This window comes from Bos grunniens, chromosome X (genome assembly GCF_055505025.1).
Source record: "Bos grunniens cultivar Pamir isolate PY7600 chromosome X, Bosgru_T2T1.0, whole genome shotgun sequence".
Taxonomy (NCBI): domain Eukaryota; kingdom Metazoa; phylum Chordata; class Mammalia; order Artiodactyla; family Bovidae; genus Bos; species Bos grunniens.
The window spans coordinates 110890849-110916936 of record NC_141194.1 but is presented as its reverse complement, the minus strand read 5'-3'; the positions used below and the strand labels follow the sequence as shown (position 1 = coordinate 110916936).

At 40.2% G+C, this 26088-nt stretch overlaps 1 protein-coding gene across 10 annotated transcripts in view; it reads left to right on the top strand.

The window, feature by feature from the left end:
• Window positions 1–26088, top strand: part of MTM1 (myotubularin 1) — a 92460-nt gene that overhangs the window by 60162 nt on the left and 6210 nt on the right. For 9 of the 10 annotated variants that reach the window (XM_086386270.1, XM_086386267.1, XM_086386271.1 and 6 more), the window contains 8 exons: window positions 5042–5125; window positions 7341–7490; window positions 11820–12008; window positions 16173–16358; window positions 17822–18028; window positions 19037–19129; window positions 19735–19848; window positions 23726–23902. In XM_086386270.1, the coding sequence (XP_086242396.1) occupies window positions 5042–5125; window positions 7341–7490; window positions 11820–12008; window positions 16173–16358; window positions 17822–18028; window positions 19037–19129; window positions 19735–19848; window positions 23726–23902 (1200 nt within the window). The remainder of the gene's footprint in view (window positions 1–5041; window positions 5126–7340; window positions 7491–11819; window positions 12009–16172; window positions 16359–17821; window positions 18029–19036; window positions 19130–19734; window positions 19849–23725; window positions 23903–26088) is intronic. The other variant, XM_086386275.1, reaches the window with a different exon arrangement.

The following is a 26088-nucleotide window of genomic DNA, read 5'->3' as shown; positions in this document are numbered from 1 at the left end:
GCTTTGGCTGTCTGTGAAGGCCCTTCGAGAGATCTAGGAATTCTAACTCAGTGACACAGTTCTCCCTCCTCAAAGAAGGAAGCTCATGAATCACTCAGTGTTTATAGAATCTACTCAATAACAATAAATCCAATCTAGATGTTTAAAGCGAGTCGGTGCATCTTTATATAAGTGCCATTTTAAAATGATGGCTAATTAAGCGAAAGCTAAAATCTGCTGTCATTTCAGATTTTTGCTCCCACAAGACACAACAGTGATAAACGGAGCTAAATTAAAAAGACAAGTTACATTCTCTTTGTCAGAGTTGTCTTCCCCAGTGTGAAATTGGAGATTTTCATCTCAACTTTGTCCTTTAACATTTTGCAAATGTTACATTGTACTATTTTTAATCCTGGAAAAATGCACAACATTGCTTTTTTTTTTTTTTTTTTAAGTCTCCATGCCTGGTATTTCTTGACTAGTAGGAATCTGAATTGGTGAAATGCCCAAATATTCATACAGAGCCGAATAAAGGAAGACATGCTCACGTGAAGCCAGGGGTGAGCACTTGAGAGTGTCTGTTTTCTGATGTCAGTTGCCCAACTTTGATACTGGGCTCTGGTTATGCAAGATGCTCACGTGTGGAAGGCTGGGTAAAGGGCACATGGGTCTTCCCTATACCTTTCTCTGCAACTTCTTGTCAATCTATAATTATTTCAAAAATCACTTAAAAAAATAAAAAAGTCAAGCAGCCCCTCAAATAGTCTGAGCACACAGAGCCCTCAGAAAGATTCCTAGTGTTCTGGTGTATCCATGGCCCTTCAGGATCAGGCCATTACCACCCTCCCCCAGAGGGTCTTGATTCAGCGGGGTGAGCTGGGGCCCAGGCAGTGCCTGGCACATTGGGGAAACCCCAACCCCATCTCTGAACCCCCTACCCACTCCCTGAGCTGGGATTGAATCCTTCTTGGGAAGCAAGATGGGTGCAGGGGCAGGGTCACTGAGGGCACGTCATCACCATCCTTGAACCTGACTCCCTGTGCGTTCCCACGAGGGACAGTCTCTAGAAGCGGTTCCCACCATGGGACTCATGTTTCCCAAACAGTGTCCCAACCTGACCCAGGGCTGTAGGTAGGAATCACTGTGGAAAATGGCAACCTGCAAATCAAATTCTCAGAGACTCAAAGCCTTAAAAACTACATGTCTATAAGGGAAAATAAATGACAGGTAAAATCCTCAAGAAACGTAAGCTGCTAACTTTAGGTTTTAGCATTTTCATGCAGGAGCTGTAATTAGCCTTGTAACAAGTAATCACTTGTAGGGAATACTTTTTGATAATAAGGCAAAGATGAATGGGTGATGTTGTCCTTGCTTTAATGCTTAGTAGTCTTAGTTTTTTGGTAATAATCCACCTTTATGTTACTCTATTGAGAGCTTGTGTTTTTAAACTCTTGCTTTGTTCTCTTATCTTAATCTTTAAGGGGGGAAAAGGGTAGAAATTAAAATATCTGGGAAGTAATTCCTGTACATTCAACTTTAGAAAATGTCCGCGTTGCTTCTTATAGGATGCTTACTTCAGTAGAGCCAAAGAGTTAGTGACAGCTCAGTGTTCACATCGTATTTTCCTATTTAAACTAGCAAGTAATACGTTAAAAAGGTATTTTCTTGTAATTGTCAGCTAATTTATTTGGATAGTTAAAATATTGGCTTGAACATCTGTTCTTTTCCACCTTAAGCTCCAGTTCAGTGTTAGATGTGTTGCTTTGTATTTCATGGCAAGAAATATCTTGCTGTTATTTGATTCATAAACTTGCCTGAAATATTTGAGGTCCAAGTGTGGTTCTTAGCATCAAGTGTCATCACAGAGTTCCCATAGGCACGTTTCCTGAGTCAAGGATGCCAGTCATGGACTTGTCCTATATATCTAGACATCACTCAGACTGTGACGTGTTATTCTAGAGCTATTTCATGAGAAAGGGCACCTGATAGGTTGTGCTACCTTGAGGACACTGTATCATTACCATATGATACAGACAGTTCTCTTATATGACTTATAAAAGAAGCTATGGAAATAGCTTCTGATGACAAGAATTTTGTATACTTACCTTACACTTATCAGTAATTTTAATATAAGATGCAAGAGCATATTGGAAGCAAATAAAGAGTTGGTTTATTTTTAGTGGTTGAGAAGTAGTAAGTTACATTGAAAATGCTGCTGGCAAGTCAGAGGACACTCTTGGCATTAATACACATTATTTTTCTGGAGAGAAAGCTTTATCTGGCCTTTTTGAGTAAGCAATTTTATTCTTCTTGAACAGCCACCGTATTTGCTTAAGCTTCATGGGAAAGATGCAAATAACTAAAAACCAGAAAAAAAAAATGAACAAAAACCATGTTGAAATCAGGAACTTATTTCAGGAAAGCAGATTCTAGGTTTTCTTCTAAAGCGAGTAACAGTACAGCCTCACGTCATCTACACGCATCCCACTGGCATGAGGTTCAGCAGTGTTGAGTATTTACCCAGGCCAGGTCCTGACAGGTGCAGTATCTGGTGCTCAGATGATGTCACCAAAAGGATGCTTGGGCATGTTCTGTAGATGCCATGTGTGAATAAAGACGTGTGCTATGCATTTTAGTGCTCGTCTCACCAAAGGTCCTTCTGCCTTCAAGTTAAACTTCAGTTAACAGAAATCACTTGTTTTCCCCAAGGGTACTGAATAATCAAGTATTGCTGTGGATTCACTATCAGCCTAAAGCCTCAATAATCGCACAGCTAGATCAGTGTCATTGCTACTAGACAGCACTGGGGCCTAGTGCAGAGTTGAGACCTGCTGAGGGGGGCACAGCCCTGAATGTTCTTTGGAAGGAATGATGCTAAAGTTGAAACTGCAGTACTTTGGCCATCTCATGCAAAGAGTTGACTCATTGGAAAAGAGTCTGATGCTGGGAGGAATTGGGGGCAGGAGGAGAAGGGGATGACAGAGGATGAGATGGCTGCATGGCATTACTGACTCGATGGATGTGAGTCTAAGTGAACTCCAGGAGTTGGTGATGGACAGGGAGGCCTGGCCTGCTGTGATACATGGGGTCGCAAAGAGTCGGGCACAACTGAGCGACTGAACTGAACTGAGGGGGCCACATGCTTTGGAAAGTTCAAGAAGATCTTCCAGAGATCATGATCCTGATCTGCTTTCACCTTAAACCTCTTGCCACAGAAAACCAAGACTTCTAAGTGATGATTTTCCAGAAATTCTCTATAATTCTCTATAATGGGGTCAGGTGCACCTGAGGCCTTAGGCTGATGGATGGAAGGAAGAGACTTAGAGGAAAAGTGCCTCCAGAGAAAGTACTTGTGCAGGGGCTGTATAAAGCTCTCCATTTCCATTTGATCAAGAAATTTGTATTCCACCTATGCGGGCCAGCTACTGTTCAGTTACTGGGGATTGAGGATGGGAAGAAAGCAAGTGTCTGCCTTCACGGAGCCCATGGTCTAGAGGATGGTAGGGGTTCAACAGTAACAAACAAGTAAATACATGTCAAATGGTCACAAGTGATGGAAATAAAATGGGAAGGAGGATGAGGGGTGCTGTTGACGGGGGGTGTGTGTTGTTTTTCTGTAGAGTTTTAGAGAAAGGCTCATTGATTAAGGTTATATTTGAGCAGAGATGTGAAAGAAAGAAGGGAGGAAACCATGAGGGCAAGGATTCCAGACAACTGGAACAGCAGGTGCAAAGGCCCTGAGATTGGTGTGTGCTTAGTGCTCTTGGGGAGCAGCACTAAAAGCCAGCATGGCTGGAGCAGACTGATGAAGCAGAGGAGCAGAGACATCGTGGGAGAGGTGGCCAGATGGCGGAGGCCACGGGGGCCATTGCAAGTACTTCCACTTTTATCCAAAGTGAGATGAAAAGCTCCCACAGGAGGATTTGGGGGCAGGGGAAGGATTTGAGCTGACTTAGGTTGTGCCACTACTACTCTGACTTTAGATGTAAAGATGAAAGCAGAGTTAGGAGGCGTTATTATAATAATCCAAGTGGAAGTGGCAGAGCCTTAAACCAGGGTGCTAGCAGTGAATGATAAGGATAAGCCAAGGTGCAAAGGATGGGGCTGGCATCTGCTGAAATGGGGAGACTGGGAGGAGCAGGATTGGGTGGGAGTTGTGAACATCCCAGTCCTCTAGCCATGGTGTGGTCACTTGTGTGGCCAAGTCTGAAGATCACAGTGGAGCTGCAGAGTGATAGATATTTAGGAATTACCAGGGTATGGATGGCATTTGAAGTCATGAAATTCCTTAATGTCACCTTGAGAATGAGCATAGAGAAGAGATGAGTGTCGTTTCAGAGATCAGGGCATTGATTCAGAACTCACAGAGAAGTTAATTAAGAATTTTCCTAATGTTCTGTCTCTTTCTTTTAAGAATTTTCCTAATGGTCTGTCTCTTTTTTAATAGATTAATGCATCACTGGTCCCTTTTGAGACAGTGGCATTGTTTACTAATCATTGTTGGATTTTCTTCTTTCTTTTTTTTTTAAGTGTCTTTTACCTGATTGATTGCTAATACTGCTTAAAATTGATGGGTGTTTTTGGGTCTGGAAGTCTGATTTTTGTGCAACAGCATTTTAAAAACAAACCACCAAAAGTCATGTTTATTGTAAAGTAATTAGCCTCTAATTAAAATAAATAAATTACTTTACAAAAAAAAAACACTAAAAGAAAAAGTCATGTTTGTAGTCATAGAAAACTGTGGTCTCAAAAGTAATGGTTAATCAAGATAGAGGGTAGCATAAGTCTAGTCTGAATTTGCCACTGTTATTTCTGGCTTAATGGGCAATTCATATTGATGTATGGCAAAACCCATCACAATATCATAAAGTAATTATCCTCCAATTAAAATAAATAAATGTTTTAAAAAACTGACAAGAAAAAGTATTAGGTTGTTATTTCATTGTAGGCAAATCTGGTAAAAAATAAAATAAAAATCTAAGGTTGTGGTATTAGTAGAGTATTAGTTCCTTTACACCGAAGTTGACATTCTGGTTTTTTTTTTTTTTTTTGCCTTTTCTAGCCAATATTTGCATTTTTGAATGAAGAAAAGTTTAATGTGGACGGATGGACCGTTTATAATCCGGTTGAAGAATACAGAAGGCAGGTAAGTCAGTAGATACTGTGCCATGTGAGGAATCTCAGATGTGCCTGCTGAGGATATATGCCTTTGGTCATGCTCTTTGAGAATTAGTAACACCCTTGCTAAATACTTTTTTCCTAGCAGTAGTATAACATGGCTTATTCTGTCTGTCTAGTACTGTGAAGCCTACAAGCTCTTACAGGGCCATGTTCAAGCTGCATTGACGGTTGCATGGGTAATTTCGTTTTCTTCCCACTACACGAAGAACATCCATTATATGTTGTCCACAAAATGAATCAAATACTCAGAGTCTAGAAAAGCCAGGCTTCTGTCTTACTACTCAGGAATTGATGTCACAGTGTATTTATGTGTTTGGGAGCTTAACTATTACTGGCAGTTAGATTTCAGTTATATTCATTTTGGCTTAGAGATTCAAATGAATTAGAACTGTAATGATGACTTTTCCAGGCAAGCTTTGATGAGTGTGTATGAGAACTGCCTTTATTGCTGTCTTAGTAAACTTTACCCATGTGCATATTTACTTGCAACAATAAAGTAGGAGGCTACGAGTATTGTTGCTGTTCAGAGGTGAAGGTCTCCTGGCATTTTTAAGAAGATTCCCATGCCTCTTATGGAACAAGAGCTGCATTTTGACCTCTGCTATAACCAAATCATGGGACAGCTAGGAGTTTTGTGATGAGATTTTTCCTAAATCTCATTCTATAAAGCTTGTAAAATAATTGGGAAGTTTTGTCAAATTAGGTTTGAGAATCAAATCAAGCCCAGTGAGTGTAAAGTCAAAGTGCGAAACACTAGACTTGAGAATGTTTAAGCCACCACTTCCACTATGAGGCCTCTTGGCTGAGTTCCCTGTTTAGTCTTGATCAGACATGCAGGTGTGGAAATTTATCTCTGGAGCACATATATGAAGTAGTATGCCTTGTTGCTAGCTTTAGACTATTTCATTTTCAAAGGCTGTGTGTACCTGTCATTAATAACCTGTCTTCTGGGTTATATATGGAGGCAGAAGAAGGACCATTGAAACATCTTGCATGTTTTGGAGACCTCTGTAGTGTTATACATTAAACTATTTGCACCTTAATTTTGAAGTATTGTTGACAGTAGTAAGACTTATTTTGTAGGTCAAAGCTTCTAGCTTGAAACAAAACAGTTCCTGTTTTTAAGCTTGCATGCATATATGAACTACTGAAGGTATTTTTTTCTAGACTGCCATTATATTCCATCTTTTTTTCTTATACCTTTCTGATGGGACTTGTAACTCTCTAATTGGACTTGACATCAGACTCATCTGCTTTGTCTGGACTCTATGGGGCCAGACCTAAAGACAAGGTACAATGCTTGTTCCCAAAACAAGCCCCCACATGGCTCACTTTTCTGTGTGTACTTCTGTATTTGTGAGTGTGGGGAGGGAGTTATTCCAGCACCTCTGGATCTTGTCCCCACTAGATCCAATTTTGTGAGTAGACAGTAGGATGGAAGATGTCTTCTGTGTGTCCCTGTCACACTAGCCGGCTGCCTCAAATGCAAATGACTCTATTTGTCATACAAGCCATAGAGCAATCACCCATCCCAAACCACTTGATTGAAAACTCTTAGGAGGTGGCAAAATGAGCCTCCCCAAAGGGGTTTTCCTTACTTCCCTTCTGTGAATTTATTTTTTAAATTAATTTATTTATTTTAATTGGAGGCTAATTACTTTACAACATTGTAGTGGTTTTTGCCATACATTGACAATGACATACTTTGTGAATTTCTTTACAAGCTTAGCTTCTTTCTACTTTGGAGCAGGTTGAAGTATTCCCCCTGTTTTGAGTAGGGGGTAGAAGTTGCCTGATAGCTTTTCTACCCTCAATTAGACACACATGAAGATTACACAATGTACATTTCTTTAAGGTGTGTGAGTGGGTGGGGGGTGAGCTTGAGTTTCTCTGTACAAGTAGTAGAGAAGAGTTTGGCATGAAATGAAGGAAGATCTCAAGTTGAACAGAATTGGCATTTATCAATGACAGTTTAGAATTTTGGAGCCCACCTGTGTTTTGTCTTGTGTTCTGTTATCTGGATTACCAATCTGGTTCCCTTACTGGGAATCAGTAGAGTGTTATCACTCTGCTGTCAGATGCACATTTGCCTTCTGCTCGAAAGGAGAAAGGAGACCTAGTGATGGCCAGACCCAGAGAGGACTCCTCTGTGTTGACACGAACTTCCTTTTCTCCTGCAGGGCTTGCCCAATCACCACTGGAGAATCACTTTTATTAATAAGTGCTACAAACTGTGTGACACGTACCCAGCTCTCTTGGTGGTTCCATATCGTGCCTCTGATGAAGATCTTAGGAGAGTTGCAACTTTTCGATCCCGAAACCGAATTCCAGTGAGTACTGCAATTCATGTCTTTTGTAAAGGGTGCCATGAGAATGGTAGTCAAGTAATTTAGAGAAACACTCTTTTGGAATTTCAGTCCCACAAGATATTATCAAATGTCTTCTGAGTGCAAAGCAGCAGGCCAAATGAGGAAAGAAGTAAGACGTTACCTGCCCGCACCCCCCCCCCCAGAAGCTTGCAGTCAAGGATAGAGCATGAACTCAAGTAGTTTTTATATAGGAGAGGGAACAGGTAGCACTAGGTGAAAAGGAAGAAGGGAGGACAGGGTCTCTGTGGCTTCTCTATTTGTAGCACAGTGATTAACAGGTGTGAGGCTCTTGGTCAGTGTCAGTTGACACGTTAGAAACAACACTAGAAATACCCTATGTTATGGAGCCTGTAATTACAGGCTTTTACTTAGCACCTTTATTAGGATTCGTCTATCTGCATCACGTTTGTAAGCTGCATTCAAACCATTAGCAATCTTGAGACAAGTGCGGATTATCCCAAACAGTATATTACAGTATCACTGGACCTAGTTCATAAAGTAGTGTTTCGGTTCTTAAATATTTATGGATGAGTTGCACTATAAATCTTATTGACTAAAGTGTCTATAAATCATATTGACTAAAAATTTAGAGAATTTTTCCCCTCTGTTAGTTTTCAGGGCATCTCATAATAAGTACATTGTTTTTGACTTTGAAAAACAGAGGTTGAGGAAATTAAACTTTAATGTTATGTCACCTTTGACTTCCAAGTCTAGACATTTTTTTCCTTAAAAGAATATTTGTGTGAAACTTTTATGTAGTATCAACATAATATGCAGAGAAGGCAATGGCATCCCACTCCAGTACTCTTGCCTGGAAAATCCCATGGATGGAGGAGCCTGGTGGGCTGCAGTCCATGGGGTCTCTAAGAGTCGGACACGACTGAGTGACTTCACTTTCACTTTTTACTTTCATGCATTGGAGAAGGAAATGACAACCCACTCCAGTGTTCTTGCCTGGAGAATCCCAGGGACAGGGGAGCCTGGTGGGCTGCCGTCTATGGGGTTGCACAGAGTCGGACACGACGGAACTGACTTAGCAGCAGCATCAGCATAATATGAATTGTAATTAAAATGCACTTGGTTCGCTAAGGGCAAGTGTCTGTTCATATCTTCATGAGGTATATATTATACTTGGAAGTATGGTCTTTAGCTCATTTTGCTAGAATGCTGTGCTAATGAAGCAGAGTTACCAGTGCGCTCCTCTTCTGCTCTGCTGAAACATACTTTTCTGTGCTGTAGCCACAGACTCCACCCCTCTCCTGGCCAGCTGTGTTGCTAAGACATGCCTTGCCCACAGGAGAAAGGATTAGGATAATGTGGGTTCATTTTGTTCACTCCTTCATTCAATGAGTATTTATTGAACATCTACTGTGTCAAAAGTGCATGTGAGTGCACATGTACATGTGTGTGAATTTCATGCGATTAAGGGCAGGAGAGGAAGTGAAAGAACTGAGTCAAGTCCACTGTGCTCAGGCTGCCATGTTTATCCAGCATTTCCCACAGTTCTGAGTGAATGGAAACCCACTGTAGAGCAAATAGAATGCTTAGCTTTTTACTTAGCTATTTTATTGATCCTCCTTACCTTGTAATGGGCACCGATTTGCATTTTTTTTCCTAAAAAAACTTAAGGCTAAACTGTCCATCCCCTCTCTATAGATTACAGTGCTTAATAATATCTAATAATTGATGATGTACTCTTTCTGATACAACTCCTAACCACCAGACTCTTGAATGTAACCCAGGAAACGTATTTCCTTTTTAATAATAAATCATTAATATTTGATATTCAGTTCTTTAAAAAAACTCATAAACATACAAAAAGAATTGATGAGAAAGCAGTCTTATTATGTTATCCATAAATAAGATGTATAGTGTTAAAATATCACTGAATAATAAAATAACCCACATGCATTAATGTTCCCATTAAATGGGTACATATTCCTTTGTTCTCCAACAGGTTGGTTTTAATGTTATTGAATTCTTTAACATATAAGTAACATATTTATTTATTTTAGACATTTAAAAAAAATACTGTTAAAGATCAAGGAGACTGCCATCTAGTGAGGACCACACTTAACATTTTGATATATGTTATTCCAGACTTTCTTCTATGCATACATATTTTTATTTGAAAAAAATGAAATTACTCTGTGGTTTGTGTCTCAATCTGCTTTTTCTACCTAGCGTTTATCTTGGAAAGAACCTTCCACACTGTTGACTCTCTGCTCATGTGCCAGTATATGGAGTCAATCAGTTTTCTATTGTGAGACATTTAGCTTCTTTCTAACCTTTTGCTATTATAAACAGTGTTTTGCTGGCTAAATCTTTGTGTACATTGTTAATTATTTATGGCTTCTACATATTAACTTCAATAAGAATAACCTAATATAATAGCATATACTTTTAAAGCACTCATGGTAGTTGATGTTGTAAAGTTTATATTATTTGTACCTGGTCTGGCTATATAGCAAGCATCCTTTTTATAAAGGTAGAAAAGAAGAAGAAGCAAGTAAGAGGTGAAACAACTCATAAGAATAGCGTTTCTTAACATGGCCTGTTGATTCCAGTCTTAAATCTCCCAAGCAGAGAGAAGTGGGGAAGAAGAGCAGAGAGCACTGGGGAATGAGGGTCTTTATCAAACAATAAATGTCTTGTATATACAGCAATTTGCTCTTTTAAAAGTGATCTCGTTTGGGGAATTGCCTGGTGGTCCAGTGGTTAGGACTCTGCATTTCCACTGCTGAGGGCCCAGGTTTGATCCCTGGTTGAAGAACTAGGATCTCACAAGCCACCTAGTGTGGCCAGAAAAAAAAAAGTGATCTTGTATCAAATCAACATATTGTACACCTTAAATTTACCTATTGTTGTAGGTCAAGTGTATCTCAGTAAACCTGAAAAAATTAAATTAAAAATATATAGATACATAAAAGTGATCTCACATCTTTTCTCTCTTGGAGGCCAAGCCATGGCAGGTGGGTGGGCACGTCTCACCTCCACACTGTAGATTAGAAAATGGAGCTTGTACCCAGGCTCGCAGTCCTGAGCCTTTGGACTCTTAGTCAAGGCCACAGTGGTATTTTGACTGGGCCCTGGCAGGTGCAGACACTCAGTTGAATGAGTATTCATTCATATTACCATATAATCTCTTCTCACTAACCTGTTATATTATTATACACTGCAATTTTTATGGACATCAATGCCTGTAATTTGCCAGAGTGGGGAGATGACTTCGAAGATGACAGCGTACTTGGCTTTGTATTAAGTGAGCTCGAACACTTCTGCGGTTCTTGTGCCTGATTTTCATGGGTTTTTATACTCTGTGCTGGATTTATGTGTTCTCCATTTGTCCTCCCAACAGTGCCACACCATCACGTGGCTCCATATTTTATGAAAGAGGGAAAGGAAGTGACAAGAGGCCGTGAGCTCAGTACCCAGGTCAGAACCACCGCAAGAGGTGTGCCTGTCCCAGAGCTCATGCTGTCACCCACCATGCTTACCTCCCAGCTCCTGTGTGTGTGTTTTTTTTTTCTTTTAACAGCTTTATTGAGATAGAGTTCACCTGCCAAACTATTCAGTCATTGAAAGTGGACAGTACTGTAGTTTTGGCTATGTTACATTGTTAGCTTCCTTTTACAGTCTTGTTTCTTAGGTGCTATGAGCTGAAAACCAGGTAGCAAAGTGTGCTGGGCTTGTGTGTGAAATTAGAGAAGGTTGATTCTGAGAAAAAGCTTGAAGAGCTCTCCCAGGAGGCAGATGTCCAAGCTTTGTTATGGAGACCCTGGCAGCTCTATGGCTGTCCTGAGGTTCTGTTTGCTTCCTTTGGGTTTTCTGTGTTAGATTCTAGAATTGAGACTATCGGGAAAATGACTTGCAGGCATGAGTTGAGATTATAGAGACAGGACCAGGGCTGGTTTCCTTTATCTCTCACCTTTTACTGAAGCTGTTTCTGGGTGATGACAAATCTGGTGCAAGCTTCAAGACTAAAATAAAATGTCTGAAGCTTTCTATTTCAAGTGATGTAACTATTTTTAGGTTAGCATTTAACATTTTTAGATGTGGTGCAAATTGAGAAAAGACTAGTCAAGCAATTAGTTGTTCTTATTGGCTCTGAATCGTCCTAACGGTTAAACATGTGTTTCTGGGCACACAGGGAAATCAGAGGTGAACAAACATCCTATTTTGGCAAAATCAGTTTCACTTCATCATGATTGTTAGGGCTCTCTTTTCTTATGGTCTTAATTGAGATTTAGTTGTTTTCTTGATAGTTTAAAATTTCTGAACCAACTGTAGGTGCTGTCATGGATCCATCCCGAAAACAAGACCGTCATTGTGCGTTGCAGTCAGCCTCTTGTTGGTATGAGTGGTAAACGAAATAAAGAGGATGAGAGATATCTCGACGTCATCAGGGAGACAAACAGACAAGTTAACAAACTCACGATCTATGATGCAAGACCCAATGTCAATGCAGTGGCCAACAAGGTGAGTGTATTTCGTGACATGGTTCTACCTTATATACAGAGTGCAGTGTTTCACATGAATGTTGTTGTCATGACTGGTCAACATGTGGATTTAAATTCATTAAACTTTGCTTAGATCAGGAAATGAGTTCACTAAGGTAGAAAGTAGTTTTAATCATAAAACATATCTGAAAATTTGATTTCCTTAAAATCAAATGAAGGGGGCTGCCCTGGTGGCCCAGTGGTTGAGACTTCGCCTTCCAATGCAGAGGGTGTGGGTTTAATCCCTAGTCGGGGACCTGGGATCTTATATGCCTCATGGCCAAAAACCAAAACATAAAATAGAAACAATACTGTAACAAATTCAAAAAAGACCTTAAAAATGGTACACATAAAGAAAAATCCTAAAAAAAAAATTCAAATGAAAGTCAACTTTTGATAAACTAGGCAAGTCTAGAGCTGTAATGAACTTGGGTTTTGGCCAAGATCTCAGGCATGTGTTAGAATCTCTTTGGAACCCTTTAGGCTATTGATGGTCATCCTCAATGTCAACACTATGTCATTCTCAGTGTATACACTAGGGAGGCATCTGTGGGGATTGTGAGAAGCTGTAATTGTTAAAATCCTAAATTTGTATCTTTATCTAAGCAGTCTTGTCTCTAAACTCAGAAATGTGTGTTCTCAGTTATATGAAATAATCCAAGAAATGAGGAGCTCCATGTATATGAATTTTACAGTTATTTGTGCATGCGTGCCAAGTCACTTCAGTCGTGTCCGACTCTTTGTGACTGTATGGACTCTAGTCTGCCAGGCTCCTCTGTCCATGGGATTCTCCAGGTGAGATTACTGAAGTGGGTTGCTGTGCCCTCCTCCAGGGGATCTTCCTAACCCAGGGATGGAACCCGAGTCTTTTATGTCTCCTGCATTGGCAGGCGGGTTCTTTACCACTAGTGCCACCTGGGAAGCCCTGGTGTCAGTGTCTTCAGAGAATTATTTCTCCAGGGTTTCCTTGGCCTTCTTAAGCAGAGTATGCTGAGTACACCTAGGTAAAGTGATAAGGCAGTGTTGCTTGCAGGGGCCCCTCAGCAGCTGCTGCGAAGGCTGTTTGCCCCTGCACGATATGGTCCCAGACTCAGAAATACCTTTGACATTCAGTTTCAACTTTGGTTTTATTTTTTTCCTTTTCTCATTTCCAGTTGTCACTTATACATGTTCACAGTGGGCCTGCCCCATCCCAGCTTTGAGATTTATTGCTGCTGGTCAGATGTAGGCTTACATTTCATCATCTTGGATATTTTACTTATCCTGAAGTCATTTACCTGGCATCTTGCATTATTGAAAGCACAAGGCAAGAGCCTGAAAGCAAAACAAGTCCTGAAGCAGCTCACCTAGATGTGGTAGTTTCCTAAACAGACCCTGTAATGTCTCTCTACATGGGCATGTGTGTGGAGCTCCATTTACAATTATTCGCTCACAGATCATGCACCTGACACCTTTACTCCTGGGGAGCCCCCTGCCCCTTGTGTATTTTTGGACCAGCTATTTGTTACTGCAGTTGATTTGGGTTTAGATAATGAAAATGATTTTGAAATTATCTATAAAGCAATCATGAAGTGAAATCAATCAATAGATTAGGAATAAGAAGAAAATGTTTAGTAAATTCAGCCCACATATAAATATCTTGTTGTATTATCCTTACTTTTATATTTCTGCTATCCTTCATGTATAATTCAGAGTTGAATACATGCATAAAATGAAGTATTTCCATGTATACATTTAGCCTGAAACAGATATGATATAACATTAAAATGAGGTATTTAGAAAGGATATTTTAAGGTATATAAAATGCATAAAATGAATACCTTTATCATATTAACTCTAAAGCTCATTTTTGTAGCAGTAGAATTATTGAATGCCTTTTTAAGACTCAGGAAATTTGCCTGTGTGTCTAGTCTGTTTAGGAATGAAAGGAAGGAAAGTATTATGGGAAAAAAAAAACCTAGGCTTGAAAAATCTGTGTATCATTCTTTAAAAACCACATTCAGGGTCCCCTCCTCTCTCAGCTGTGTCTTCCTAGCCATCTATCCATGGCAACAGTCTGTATATTGTACTAGGTAACTTGGGTTGTTCTTTTTTGTTGAAGAGAACTGAAAAGAAAACTTCAAAACTAATCTGAGTTGGAGATTTTGAACTTTTGGTAACTCACTCTGCGCTTGACTAATAGATTTTTACCCTTCTGACTTCTCTTTGAATCTAATTATTTTGCCCTTACGGATATTTAGAAATTTACAACCCCAGATGTAACAAGCATTTTAAATTAAACAAACAAACAAAACCCAGAGACAGACAAGATCCAGCACCCTGTGATGAATTAAAGTGGGGTTGTATTAATGTCTGTTTGGCAGGAACTTTGGCAATGAATTATTACTTTTTCTGTGTATCATCTTCAGTTATTTAAAAAAGAAACTCCAGCATTCGGAATGTCTTTGAAAAATCAGTAACTGTTTACAAACCACATGTCACGTGTCCATGGGAGGGTGATGTGTGTCTTTGTGTGAGAGGCTTGCAGAGCTAGTTCACAGTGGAACAGGCACACTCCTGTTGTGACCTCCGATTGTAGCTGCAAGGTGTTATTCCTTGAAATGTGACCCATGTGGGTGTATATTCGTTAGCTGATAGCTATTTAAAAACAACCAAGTGAATATTTGTTGTCTACTACTGATGCTATTTGTACCAAGCTTTAAAAACACACTACTGTTTAAATAAAAAACAATTTCTCACCTGGAGTCTGTGGAGATCGAGGCCTCTGGCTTGTACATAGGTCTCCAGGTTTGAAGTTCAAGTGGTAGCCTTACTTCTACTGTAGGAAACCTTCTCTGTGACTAACCCTGGGGAAAAAAACTGTAGGATGTATTGGCCCTTCTGTCCCGAGCTACAATTGTTGTAAATAAAAAGAGAAGAGGTTTTCTGTGGCAGTGGCAGGCATGTGGTTTGTCTGTCCTTGGCTTTGACTGTTTACTTACCTTTACTTGTGAGTTTACATATTCATATGTTTTTATGATGTTAATTAGCATCCTTCCATTTCTGCTTGCTTTCTTCACAGGTTCCTGAATGATTTAACCTTTTCTTAAAAGGCCAGGGGCCATGTGTTCCATGGCATTTTCAAACATTAAGCAGAAATCAGCCCAGTTCCTAAACAAAACCATAGCATTTCTTTTTGTCTTCGTGGAAAACAGGCATCTTCACGACCCTGTGAAGGGGAAGTGATGCCCACCCTGGCAGGTTGATGCTGGCAGGCACCACGGCAGGTGGCGGCCATCTCACCTCCTCTTGAAACCTTTTGTCCTTCGAGGGCCAACCATGTGCAGCACTGTCCCTGGTGTTTTTGCATAGCACATGGACAGTCACAGGGCACTAGAAAAGATTCAGGCTTTGAAATCAGATGACTTAAATTCTGCTTACCTCTGACTTTGGGGTAGTTAAATAGCATCTGTTCTCATTTGCAAAATGGAGATAGTAATACCTGTCTTGTAGCATTGTTATAAGAATTAGATACAATGATGTAAAGCAAGAATCACCGTATCTGGGATGTCAGAGAGGCTCATTAAATGGTGGCTGGTGTTAGCTGTTATAGAGCCCAGCTCCTTTTAATCTTAGGAGACCTCAGTAGTATTATCTCCTGTTCTTCAAGAGACAACATTGAGGCTCAGAGAGGTTAAGTGTTTTGCCACAGGTTGCACAGCAAAGAGGGGCTGAAGCTGAGCTATCGACCTGGGTCTGTCTCCAAAGCCTATCTTTTTCCTCTAGCTCATCGTGTCCCATGTGAGCCTGCCCTCGGAGTACTGTTAAAATCAGATAGAAGATGAGAACCATTCAGGACCAGCTCTTGCCTTTCCAGATCCAGAAGAAGAGCTAGTAATTAGAGGACATTTTGAAAATGATTTTTTTCTTGCAAATACAGATTCCCAATAAATTGCCAGCTCCCCATCATTTTTTTCCAGCTCAGAGTGTGACTAATATTGTTGAGGTCTAGTGTCAGATAGGAAGTCGAGTCACATCAATTATTAAATCAAAGTTACAAGGTTTTAGGTTAAGATTTGGATGACTAATAACCTTTGAAATATTTGTGTAAGTAATGGAAGAAATAGAAAACCCAACTTACTGTTTTGTGTATCTTGTTTCTTAGGCAACAGGAGGAGGATATGAAAGTGATGATGTGTATCATAACGCCGAACTTTTCTTCTTAGACATTCATAACATTCATGTTATGCGGGAATCTTTGAAAAAAGTCAAAGACATTGTTTATCCTAATGTGGAAGAATCTCATTGGTTGTCCAGTTTGGAATCTACTCATTGGCTGGAACATATCAAGGCAAGTATATATTTTGAAAAAAAGATGTCTATATATAAAAAGAAAATAATTGTTCAGTGAAACAGGAAATTGTTTTAATTCCTTAAATTGAAAAAAATTGAACAGTGAGAGAAACAATATTTGTTGTATAGGGCCGACAGTTTGTGTTTCTTTACAATTTGCTTACCTAAAGTAAAGATATTCTTGAGAGTTTGTGGAGATATCACTTTCCAACTCATCAATAGCGAGTAGTTGAGCCTTTCCCCCAGGTTTACGTAACCATTACTGCATACGACCTACAAGAATCTGGAGCAATTGTTTTTATTGAAACTAATCTCAATGGACTTAATTTAAAGAATGAGTTTCGTGTTTTTATTATAGTCAATCCTTCGTCTTGATAGAAGCATCAGAAACTTCCATTCTTTTAAAAGTACATGAAACTATGTGAGGAAACTAACAACTTTAGAAACTGCAATTTATTTCTGTAAACTGACAAGGGACTTCCCTTGTGGTCCAGTGGTTGGGGGGTCTGTGCCTCCCTACAGAGGGTGCAGGTTTCATCCCTGGTTGGGGAGCTTATATATGTGTTTGTGTTCTCCCAAAGTTTATATGCTGATACCCTGACCCTCAGTACCTCAGGGTGTGACCTTTTTTGGAAAGAGGGTCATTGTAGATGTGATTGGTTATGACAGGTTCATACTGGGGTAGTGTGGACCCTTAATTCAATAAGGCTGGTGTCCTTATGAAAAGGGGAGATTCGGACACAGAGACATGCTCAGAAAGATACCGTCTGAAGATTGAAATTATCCTACCAGAAGGCAGGAACTACCAGAAGCTTCGAGACAGGCCTGGAACAGGTCCTTCCCTAGAGCCTTCAGAGGGAGCATGACCCTGCCCACACCTTAATCTCGGACTTCTAGCCTCCAGACCTAAGAGATGATACATTTCTGTCGTTTAAGCCCCCAGTCTGTGTGACACTATTATGATAGCCCTAGTGAACTCATATAATCACATATGTGAAAGAAGGTTTGACATGTAGTTTGGCTTTGTGTCTGTTTGTCTTGTTTTTTAATACCTACTTACCTCAGTTTCCCTGGTGGTAAAGAATATGCCTGTAGTGTGGGAGACGTGGGTTCGATCCCAGGGTCAGGAATATCCCCTGGAGAAGGGACTGGCAACCCATTCCAGTAGTCTTGCCTGGAGAATTCATGGACAGAGCAGCCTGGCGGGCTACAGGCCATGGGGTCACAAAGAGTTGGACACGACTGAGTGACTAACACTTTTCACTTTCACTTTGTCTTTGAAAGCAGTTTCTGCAGAGGAAAAGCAATAAACCTTGTAGTTCCTGGCCTTCCATTTTCAGAACATTTCCTGTTCTAGACGTTAAGAGTATTTTAAAGCAGGACTTTTTACTAAAGGCTTTAAGTTCAAATTTAAGCAGTCCCTTCCAGCTGGCCATTTACTCGCATGTTTTTCTTTGCCAGCTTGTTTTGACAGGAGCCATCCAGGTCGCAGACAGGGTTTCTTCGGGGAAGAGCTCGGTGGTGGTGCACTGCAGTGATGGTTGGGACAGGACGGCCCAGCTGACATCCCTGGCCATGCTCATGTTGGACAGCTTCTACCGGAGCATCGAGGGCTTTGAAATATTGGTCCAAAAAGAATGGATCAGTTTTGGACATAAATTCGCATCTGTAAGTAAACAAAACTAATTTTTAAATTATCTGGTCATTACCACCTGGGATTAAAAAAAACTAGTTTGTGAAACCACTGATTTCCTTTTAAAAAGAAAATCTGAGTAGTATTACAAAAAAACACTCTGCGGGTTTGAAAATGTGTGGCGCCTTGGGTTTAGCCAGTCTTTTCAGGAGACATGTTCATCCATCTGTGCCATTTACAGTTTCACTTGAAAGTGATATGGAAAGTGTTTCAGTTCAAACTGTACAAAAGAGGGAAGATACTCCTTTCTCAACTAATATTATAACTACTAGAGCCAAATATTTGTAGATATGCTAGACTTTTTGTTGAGGCTTTTGCTGTTTTCTGATAGATATTTTGAAGACCAAGAGAACCTATTAAAATGTCTGTTTGCAGGTCTGGTTTCCAGACACCCTTTGAATAAGCACTTTGAACAAGTTCCACGGATGGTTCTCCTGAAGTGAACCCATAAACCATTTTAGAAACACTGCTGTGTAGCCTTGTAGCCTGCATCTAAATTTCATAAGTACTGTGAACAGCATTGTCAAGTAGAAAGAATCATTGTTAATGGTCAAGTTTTTGACTTATCTTTGAGAAAAAAACTTTTTTAAAAAGAATTTTTTTAATTATAATAATCACACCCTTTTGGATATGGTTTCAAGATTTGAAATTTTCAGATTGGTCCCATAGCAACTGGTAACAGTTTGCAGGGTGATCTGCTCCAGTCTACCTGCAGCTGCACAAAATTCTGATCGGATAAAATAGTTGTAATGCTCACATGGGATCATGATGCTTTCTCAGTTTGCATTGATATTTTTAGAAGTTTATCTGCTTAATTTCCATTGTTTTGAAACCTTACATTATTTTCTTTATTGCCATGGGGAAAAATACTATTCACTCTCTGAGAAACTTGGTGTTTGGAAGGCAGATTACTGAGTTGTGACTGTCCCATTTTGTGGGTTATACCTTTCTCAGTTTTAAAACAAATCATCAATTCCTTTCAGAGAATAGGTCATGGTGATAAAAACCACGCCGACGCTGACCGATCTCCTATTTTTCTCCAATTTATTGATTGTGTATGGCAGATGTCAAAGCAGGTAAGAGATATATTGGATGAAAATACATTTCACCTCATCTTTAAATATCTTGATACAATATCTGGGATTTGTGTCAGAGTAACACAGGGTAGAGTTAGAGATATAACAAGTTTGGCCATGTGCAAATAATTCTGGACACCAGGTGATGGGTACATGGGGTTCACTTTTTAATCCTCACTACTATTTATATTGACTGGAATTTTTCATAATAAAGTTTTAAAATGTAATATTTAACTATACTCTCTCTGCTAATGGAAGAGCAGTGCAATTGACACCACCAGTCATCATTTCCAATTTATCCTACCCTGGTGTTTGTGTATGGGCATGTCTGCTCCCTTAGACTGCTGTAAATAAATCACCTCAAATATCCTGTACGCTCAGGAGAACCCCAGAAAATGGGCTTGTTTTCCCTTTTTGACTCTTTATTCCTTTACTTGATGCTCATTTATGCTCTCCAGCCCTGGGCAGAGCACCAACAGATGAGCCGTAGGGCGCTGCAGACCTCAGCCTCAGCTGTCCCCCCAGAACAATTATGCACCTCTTCTGAGCTCTATGAGATAAGCCTCAGGTTTTCAAGTGTTCCTTACCCATTTGTTTCTGTCTAGTTCCCTACAGCTTTCGAATTCAATGAACGGTTTTTGATAACAATTTTGGATCATCTGTATAGCTGCCGCTTTGGTACGTTCTTATACAACTGTGAATCTGCTCGCGAGAAACAGGTGAGTGAAAAATGCTCATCTTTTTGGTTAAAGGGTCACCAAAATATGTCTAGTCTGCCATGAAATACGAAGAACTTGATAGCTTGGCTTGTGGTGAATGCAGAGTGTCTCATTTTGTACCCCACGCTTGGGCGTTTTCACTTCAACCAGAGGTTATTGAGTTTGTGGTGTGGCCTTCGTGGGTAAGACGTTGACTTTTCCCTCAGAGAGTAAGATTGATTTTTTTGTTGGGGTATAGATGATTTACAATACTATGTAAGTTTCAGTATATAACACAGCAATTCAGTAGTTTTATAGATTATACTCCATTTAAAGTTCAGTTCAGTTCAGTCACTCAGTCGTATCTGACTCTTTGAGACCCCATGGACTGCAGCACGCCAGGCTTCCCTGTCCATCACCAACTCCCAGAGCTTACTCAAACTCATGTCCATTGAGTTGGTGATGCCATCCAACCATCTCATTCTCAGTTGTCCCCTTCTCCTCCTGCCTTCAGTCTTTCCGAGCATCAGGGTCTTTTCAAATGAGTCAGTTCTTTGCATCCGGTCGCTGAAGTATTGGTATTTCAGCTTCAGCACATTAAAGTTATTATGAAATAATGGTTATATTTCCCAATGCTGTATATCCTAGTAGCTTATTTAGTTTATACCTAATAGTTTGTACCTGTTACTCCCCCACCCCTATACTGCCCCTCCCACCTTCCCTCTCCCTGCTAGTAATCACTAGTATGTTCTCTACATTGGTGAGTCTGTTTCTGTGTTCTACATTTCTTTACTTATATTATAGATTCTTCATATAAGTGAAAACATACAGTATTTCTCTTTCTCTGACTTACTTCACTAAACATAATCATCCCCTCCAGGTTCAGCCATGTTGCTGCAATTGGCAGCACTTCATTCTTTATGGCTGAGTAGTAGTCCATTGTATATACATGACACATCTTATTTGCCCATTCACCTGTTGATAGACACTTAGGTTGCTTACATATCTTGGCTATTGGAGTAAGCATGGCTATTAAAGGCATGCAAGGTCACCCTCCCAAAACACCATAAAAATGTCAGTAAGGGAAAATTTTTAAAAGGCATTAACTCATAAGAGCAGGGGGAAATAAGAAAGGAGACACAGTAACAAACTTGGAAGCTGGAAAGATAGTAGCTAAGTGGAAAATAACTTCACTTGAGAATCTCATACGAGCAGTAGGGAAGGCAAGAACCAGTCCACTTTGCATCGCAGGAACCCCAGATGACTCAGGGCTTCTGGGGCAAAGGGGGAGGGATAAGATACCCTGAAGGCGTGTTTAGAATAAGCAGGCAGCTTTCCTGGATCACGCCCACCCATCTCTACACTTGAGGACAGAGGTTTCTTCTCGAGAAAGAGTGAGAGTAGGTCTCCAGGCTGGAGACCTGAGTGTCATCAGGGATTGAGTGAATGGAACAGCTGGCCTGTGAGGGCCTCCGCCCATGTCCCCTGCTGACTCCTTACATCCTGGCAGCAGGTCCTTATCTTTCAGGTAGGAGCCTTCTCTGTTGGCAGGGAAGGAGAGAGAAGGGAACCCTTGGATGTTGCTGGTGTGGGTGTAAAATATCATGGGAGCCAGCATTTCTACTCCCGGGTATGTACCCAAGAGGGAGGAAAACAGGGGTAAGGCAAAAACTTAGTGCAGGACAGCCCTACTCATAATAGCTAAAAGGCCTCAACAACCCCATCATCCATCAGCTGATGAACAGACAAACTAAATGTGGTCTCTCCATTCAATGGAATATTATCCAGCCATCAGAAGGAATGGAGTTCTCACCCACATCACAAATGCATGACCCTTGAAAATATGCTTACTGAAAGGAGTCAGACATAAAAAGGCACATACAATATGATTACATTTATCTGAAATGTCTAGAAAATCAAGTCCATAGAAACAGAAAGCAGACTAGTGGTTGACAGGGGGCTGAGGGAGGGGAGCATGGGGAGTTCCTTCTTAGTGTGTATGGGCCTTCCTTTGGGGATGATGAAAATGTCTTAGCACTTGACAGAGGTGGTGGTTGCACACCATGGAGAAAGTACTAAAAGCATTTTAGTACTAAAAGTCTACCATTGTAGACTAAAATGATGAATTTTATGGTATATGAACTACACTGAACTTTTAAAAAAAACAGAAAGAATCATCTCTGGAGAAAGCGACTAGCCCAAGAAGAAGGACCTCAGCATTTGCTGAGTCATAGCAATCTAAACCCTAAACATGGATCTCATCAAAGCTACGCTATATATTGGGGATTCCCAGGCAGGGCAGAGGGTGCGAGCACAGCAGCGTGGGGTGGGAGCCATTCTCCCTGTGACAGTGTCAAGAGTTAATGCCTATAAATGTGTAGTCAAAAAATAGCAAGAGGATAGTGTTTCTCCAAGATGTGGAGGTAAGTACCAAATAACCAGATACATTTAAAAAGTCAAACACAGTTGTTTGGGGGAGAAAGGTGAGAGACTGCTTTTTCCATAACAAACCTGGTCTAGCTGTTTGACTTTAAGTCAACTGTGTGCACGTATAAAAATAAAAACAAGCATGCAAATAAAGACAAGGCAGTATAGATTGTGGTGGAGAAAGCAATGGCACCCCACTCCTTCCTTTACTCTTGCCTGGAAAATCCCATGGACGGAGGAGCCTGGTAGGCTGCAGTCCATGGGGTTGCTAAGAGTTGGACTCGACTGAGTGACTTCACTTTCCCTTTTCACTTTCATGCATTGGAGAAGGAAATGGCAACCCACTCCAGTGTTCTTGCCTGGAGAATCCCAGGGACGGGGGAGCCTGGTGGGCTGCTGTCTATGTGGTCGCACAGAGTCGGACATGACTGAAGCGACTTAGCAGCAGCAGCAGCAGTGTAGATTGTGGCATCCAAAAGGGTCAAAAGAAGTTTTAGGTGGATCCCAAGAAGGCAAAATTATGCTGCTGTTATTACTATTCACATTAAAAAAATCTGTATGTTCAAGGGATTTCTTCAGTCACTTATTTCAAGCTGTTCTTTTCAGCTTCCACTTTTATCTTATTGGTCCTTTCTTCTTGATTTTTAAAAAAAATTACATATTTTTAAATTGAAGGGTAATTGCTTTACAGAATTTTGTTGTTCTCTGTCAAATATCAACATGAATCAGCCATAGGTGAATATATGTCCCTTCCCTTTTGAACCTCTCATCACCACAAAGAGTTTCCAGTTCTGCCTTCAATAATTTTAATACTTGCCTTTTTATTTCCCAAGTTTTGATTTTCCTCTATTTATGGTCAGAACTGGTAAAAAAAAAAAAAAACCTATAATTGAAAATCAGTGAAGATATGAACATCTGTATGAAATGATGGGCACCAGACGGAAAAAATGAAGCTTCACTGAAGTTGGGTATCTAGGTGTTTCAAATATCTGGATATTGGTATGATGCATTAAACCTCTGGGTGTTTCATTAACCTAACTATCTAGATGCAAACTGTCAAGTAGACCCAGGTTAAGATTTTGTAGTTTGAACAAACACAAAAATGGAAAAAGTCAGTGAGATCTTGTGATAATTTTTCCTTGCTGCTGAATTCAAAAGAGCATGGTGCCCATCTGTTCGTGAATGTTTTCCCAGCCAGGAATAGTTTTCTTAGGTCAGTGAATTGCATTTAATGTTACAGCATCCTGCCCCTCTGTCTTCCAGCAGAAACAGAGGCTCTCAAGCCATTATGTATGCAAATATCGGGAAGTGGTGCTCAGCACTCCAGGCACAGGAGGCTTTTTGAGCTATTATGGGGATAATGTACATGTGTGATTCAAATTGACGCTCAGCTGTATCACCGCAGCCTGAAAAATGGTTTGTGTACTGGGGTGTGTTTTTACTTAGGCTTTCCACTTTCTCTTTCCTCTAGAAAGTTACAGAAAGAACCGTTTCTTTATGGTCACTGATCAATAGTAATAAAGACAAATTCAAAAATCCCTTCTACACTAAGGAAATCAATCGAGTGTTATATCCAGTTGCCAGTATGCGTCACTTGGAACTTTGGGTGAATTACTATATTAGATGGAACCCCAGAATCAAGCAACAAGTAAGTGAAGTAGCATTGTGAATATAGTGATGTCAAATGAGTACTAGCTTGGGACTTTGATAATGTTATGTAGCAGTTATTTAAAAATATTATGAAAGGAAAAAGAGAGTAAAAAATGACACTTGCTTTTAATCCTAACTTCAGTTAAAAACTGTTTTTAATGCCTAAACCATTTATTTTGATTGCTGTTGAACTAATATTTTCCTGCCAATATGAGTAATGCAGTTTTTTAAAACTAAGATCTAAGCTAATTTTTTATTGGAGTATAGTTGCTTTACAATGTTGTGTTAGTTTCTCTGTACAGCAAAGTGATTCAGCTATGTGTATACATGTGCTGTGCTTAGAAGCTCAGTCATGTGTGACTCTTTGCAACCCCATGGACTGCAGTCCACCAGGCTCCTCTGTCCACAGGGATTCTCTAGGCAAGAATACTAGAGTGGGTTGCCATGCCCTCCTCCAGGGGATCTTCCCGACCCAGGGATCAAACCCAGGTCTCCCACATTGCAGTCAGCTTCTTTACTGTCTGAGCCACCAGGGTAGACCAAGAATACCGGAGTGGGTAGCCTGTCCCTTCTCTAGGGGATCTTCCTGACTCAGGAATCAAACTGGGGTCTCCTGCATTGCAGGCGGATTCTTTACCACCTGAGCTACCAGGAAGCCCGTATGTATACATATATCCCCTATTTTTTGAATTTCCTTCCCATTCAGGTCACCACAGAGCATTGAGTAGAGTTCCCTGTGCTATACAGTCAGTTCTCATTAGTTATCTATTTTGTACATAGTAGTATATATGTGTCGGTCCCAATCTCACAATCCATTCCACCCCTGTCCCCCACCTTGGTATCCGTAAGTTTGTTCTCTACGTCTGTGTCTCTATTTCTGCTTTGCATATAAGTTCATCTATGCCATAAGATGTAAACTAATTTAAATCTCTGGAAAATTTCTGAGTTTTCATAGTCAAGTATTTCCTTTAATGACTAAAAGTTGTTACACGTCATAAGAAGGTTCTTTCCAGAAACTAGACTGAGATGATCCTTCAAGGAAATCAAACATTTTCTGTTATCTATTCACATGTATGTTACTTGTCAACTAATATCAGAGTGCTTTTTACCGAAAGTCTTTACTTCTAAAATAAAGATAATTGATCTGTCAAAGGATAGTACAGTCAATTGGCCATTTATCAGTCAAACATGGAAACGGTGATTTTTGAAGCAAAAGACTCCACATTTTATTAAAGGCACAGTCAGGCTTTCTCCCACTACTGCATCCAAGATCAGAAGGAAAATCCAGCCTATTTGTGAGGGCTCAGCAGTACATCCATTGAGCGATTTGTTCTAAGCATTGTAAATATTAAGTATTTGCGATCACTCTTTCTAAAGGTTTGCACACTTTCCTGTGGTTAGGATGGTTGAATACCTGTTCTCCCAGGCCAGTCTTACGTAAGTGTCAGCTTTAATCCCACTACACATAGTCAGGCAATAGAAGGGCCTGGTGCTCAGTCTGACTCTGGATTGTTTGTTCCACTCAGGCAGCTGGCTACACGCCAGTGTGTGTACCCTCTTCCCACCAGGGAGATGCACGTTTAAGCTGGCCCTCTTGTTTCAAGGTCTCTGCTTGCTTGCCTGAAAGCCTTTTGCAGTTTCATGATGGTTGAAATGTATGATCTTTTGGAAAGTGACAGATTCCAGGGCTTGAGAACATTCACTTGTTTAGTTTAGGATTTGAGAAGTACACAGAGGGAGTGTATTTAGCTGTAGTTCTAGCATTTGGAACATCAAATAAAGAGGAAATAGGAATTTTCCCAAGATTCTAAGCACTGTTACACGGGACATGTTTATTTGCTGGTTAAAAAATACTATATAGATGAGCCTTGTTTGTCCTATAAATTTTACCTCTTCTGTATTTATCATGGCTTAAAAAAAAATAACTGTTGGTGATTAGAAAATGTTGATAGTTTCTGTACAGTTTCTGTAGTCTCTTCTTCTCATCCATCTGTACTTGGAGAAGCTCTTGAAATTCCATGCATTTAGAGCAATTCACTTATGACATACAAAGGTAATGACAATTGTGTGACAAGTCAGATTTTTAGCAACATCACTGGAAGAATTTACTGTGACGTGTCTCTCCCCCTTACTCTCCCAGAACTGAGCCAAATGGAATTGAGCCAGGTAGGAGTGAACATTTCT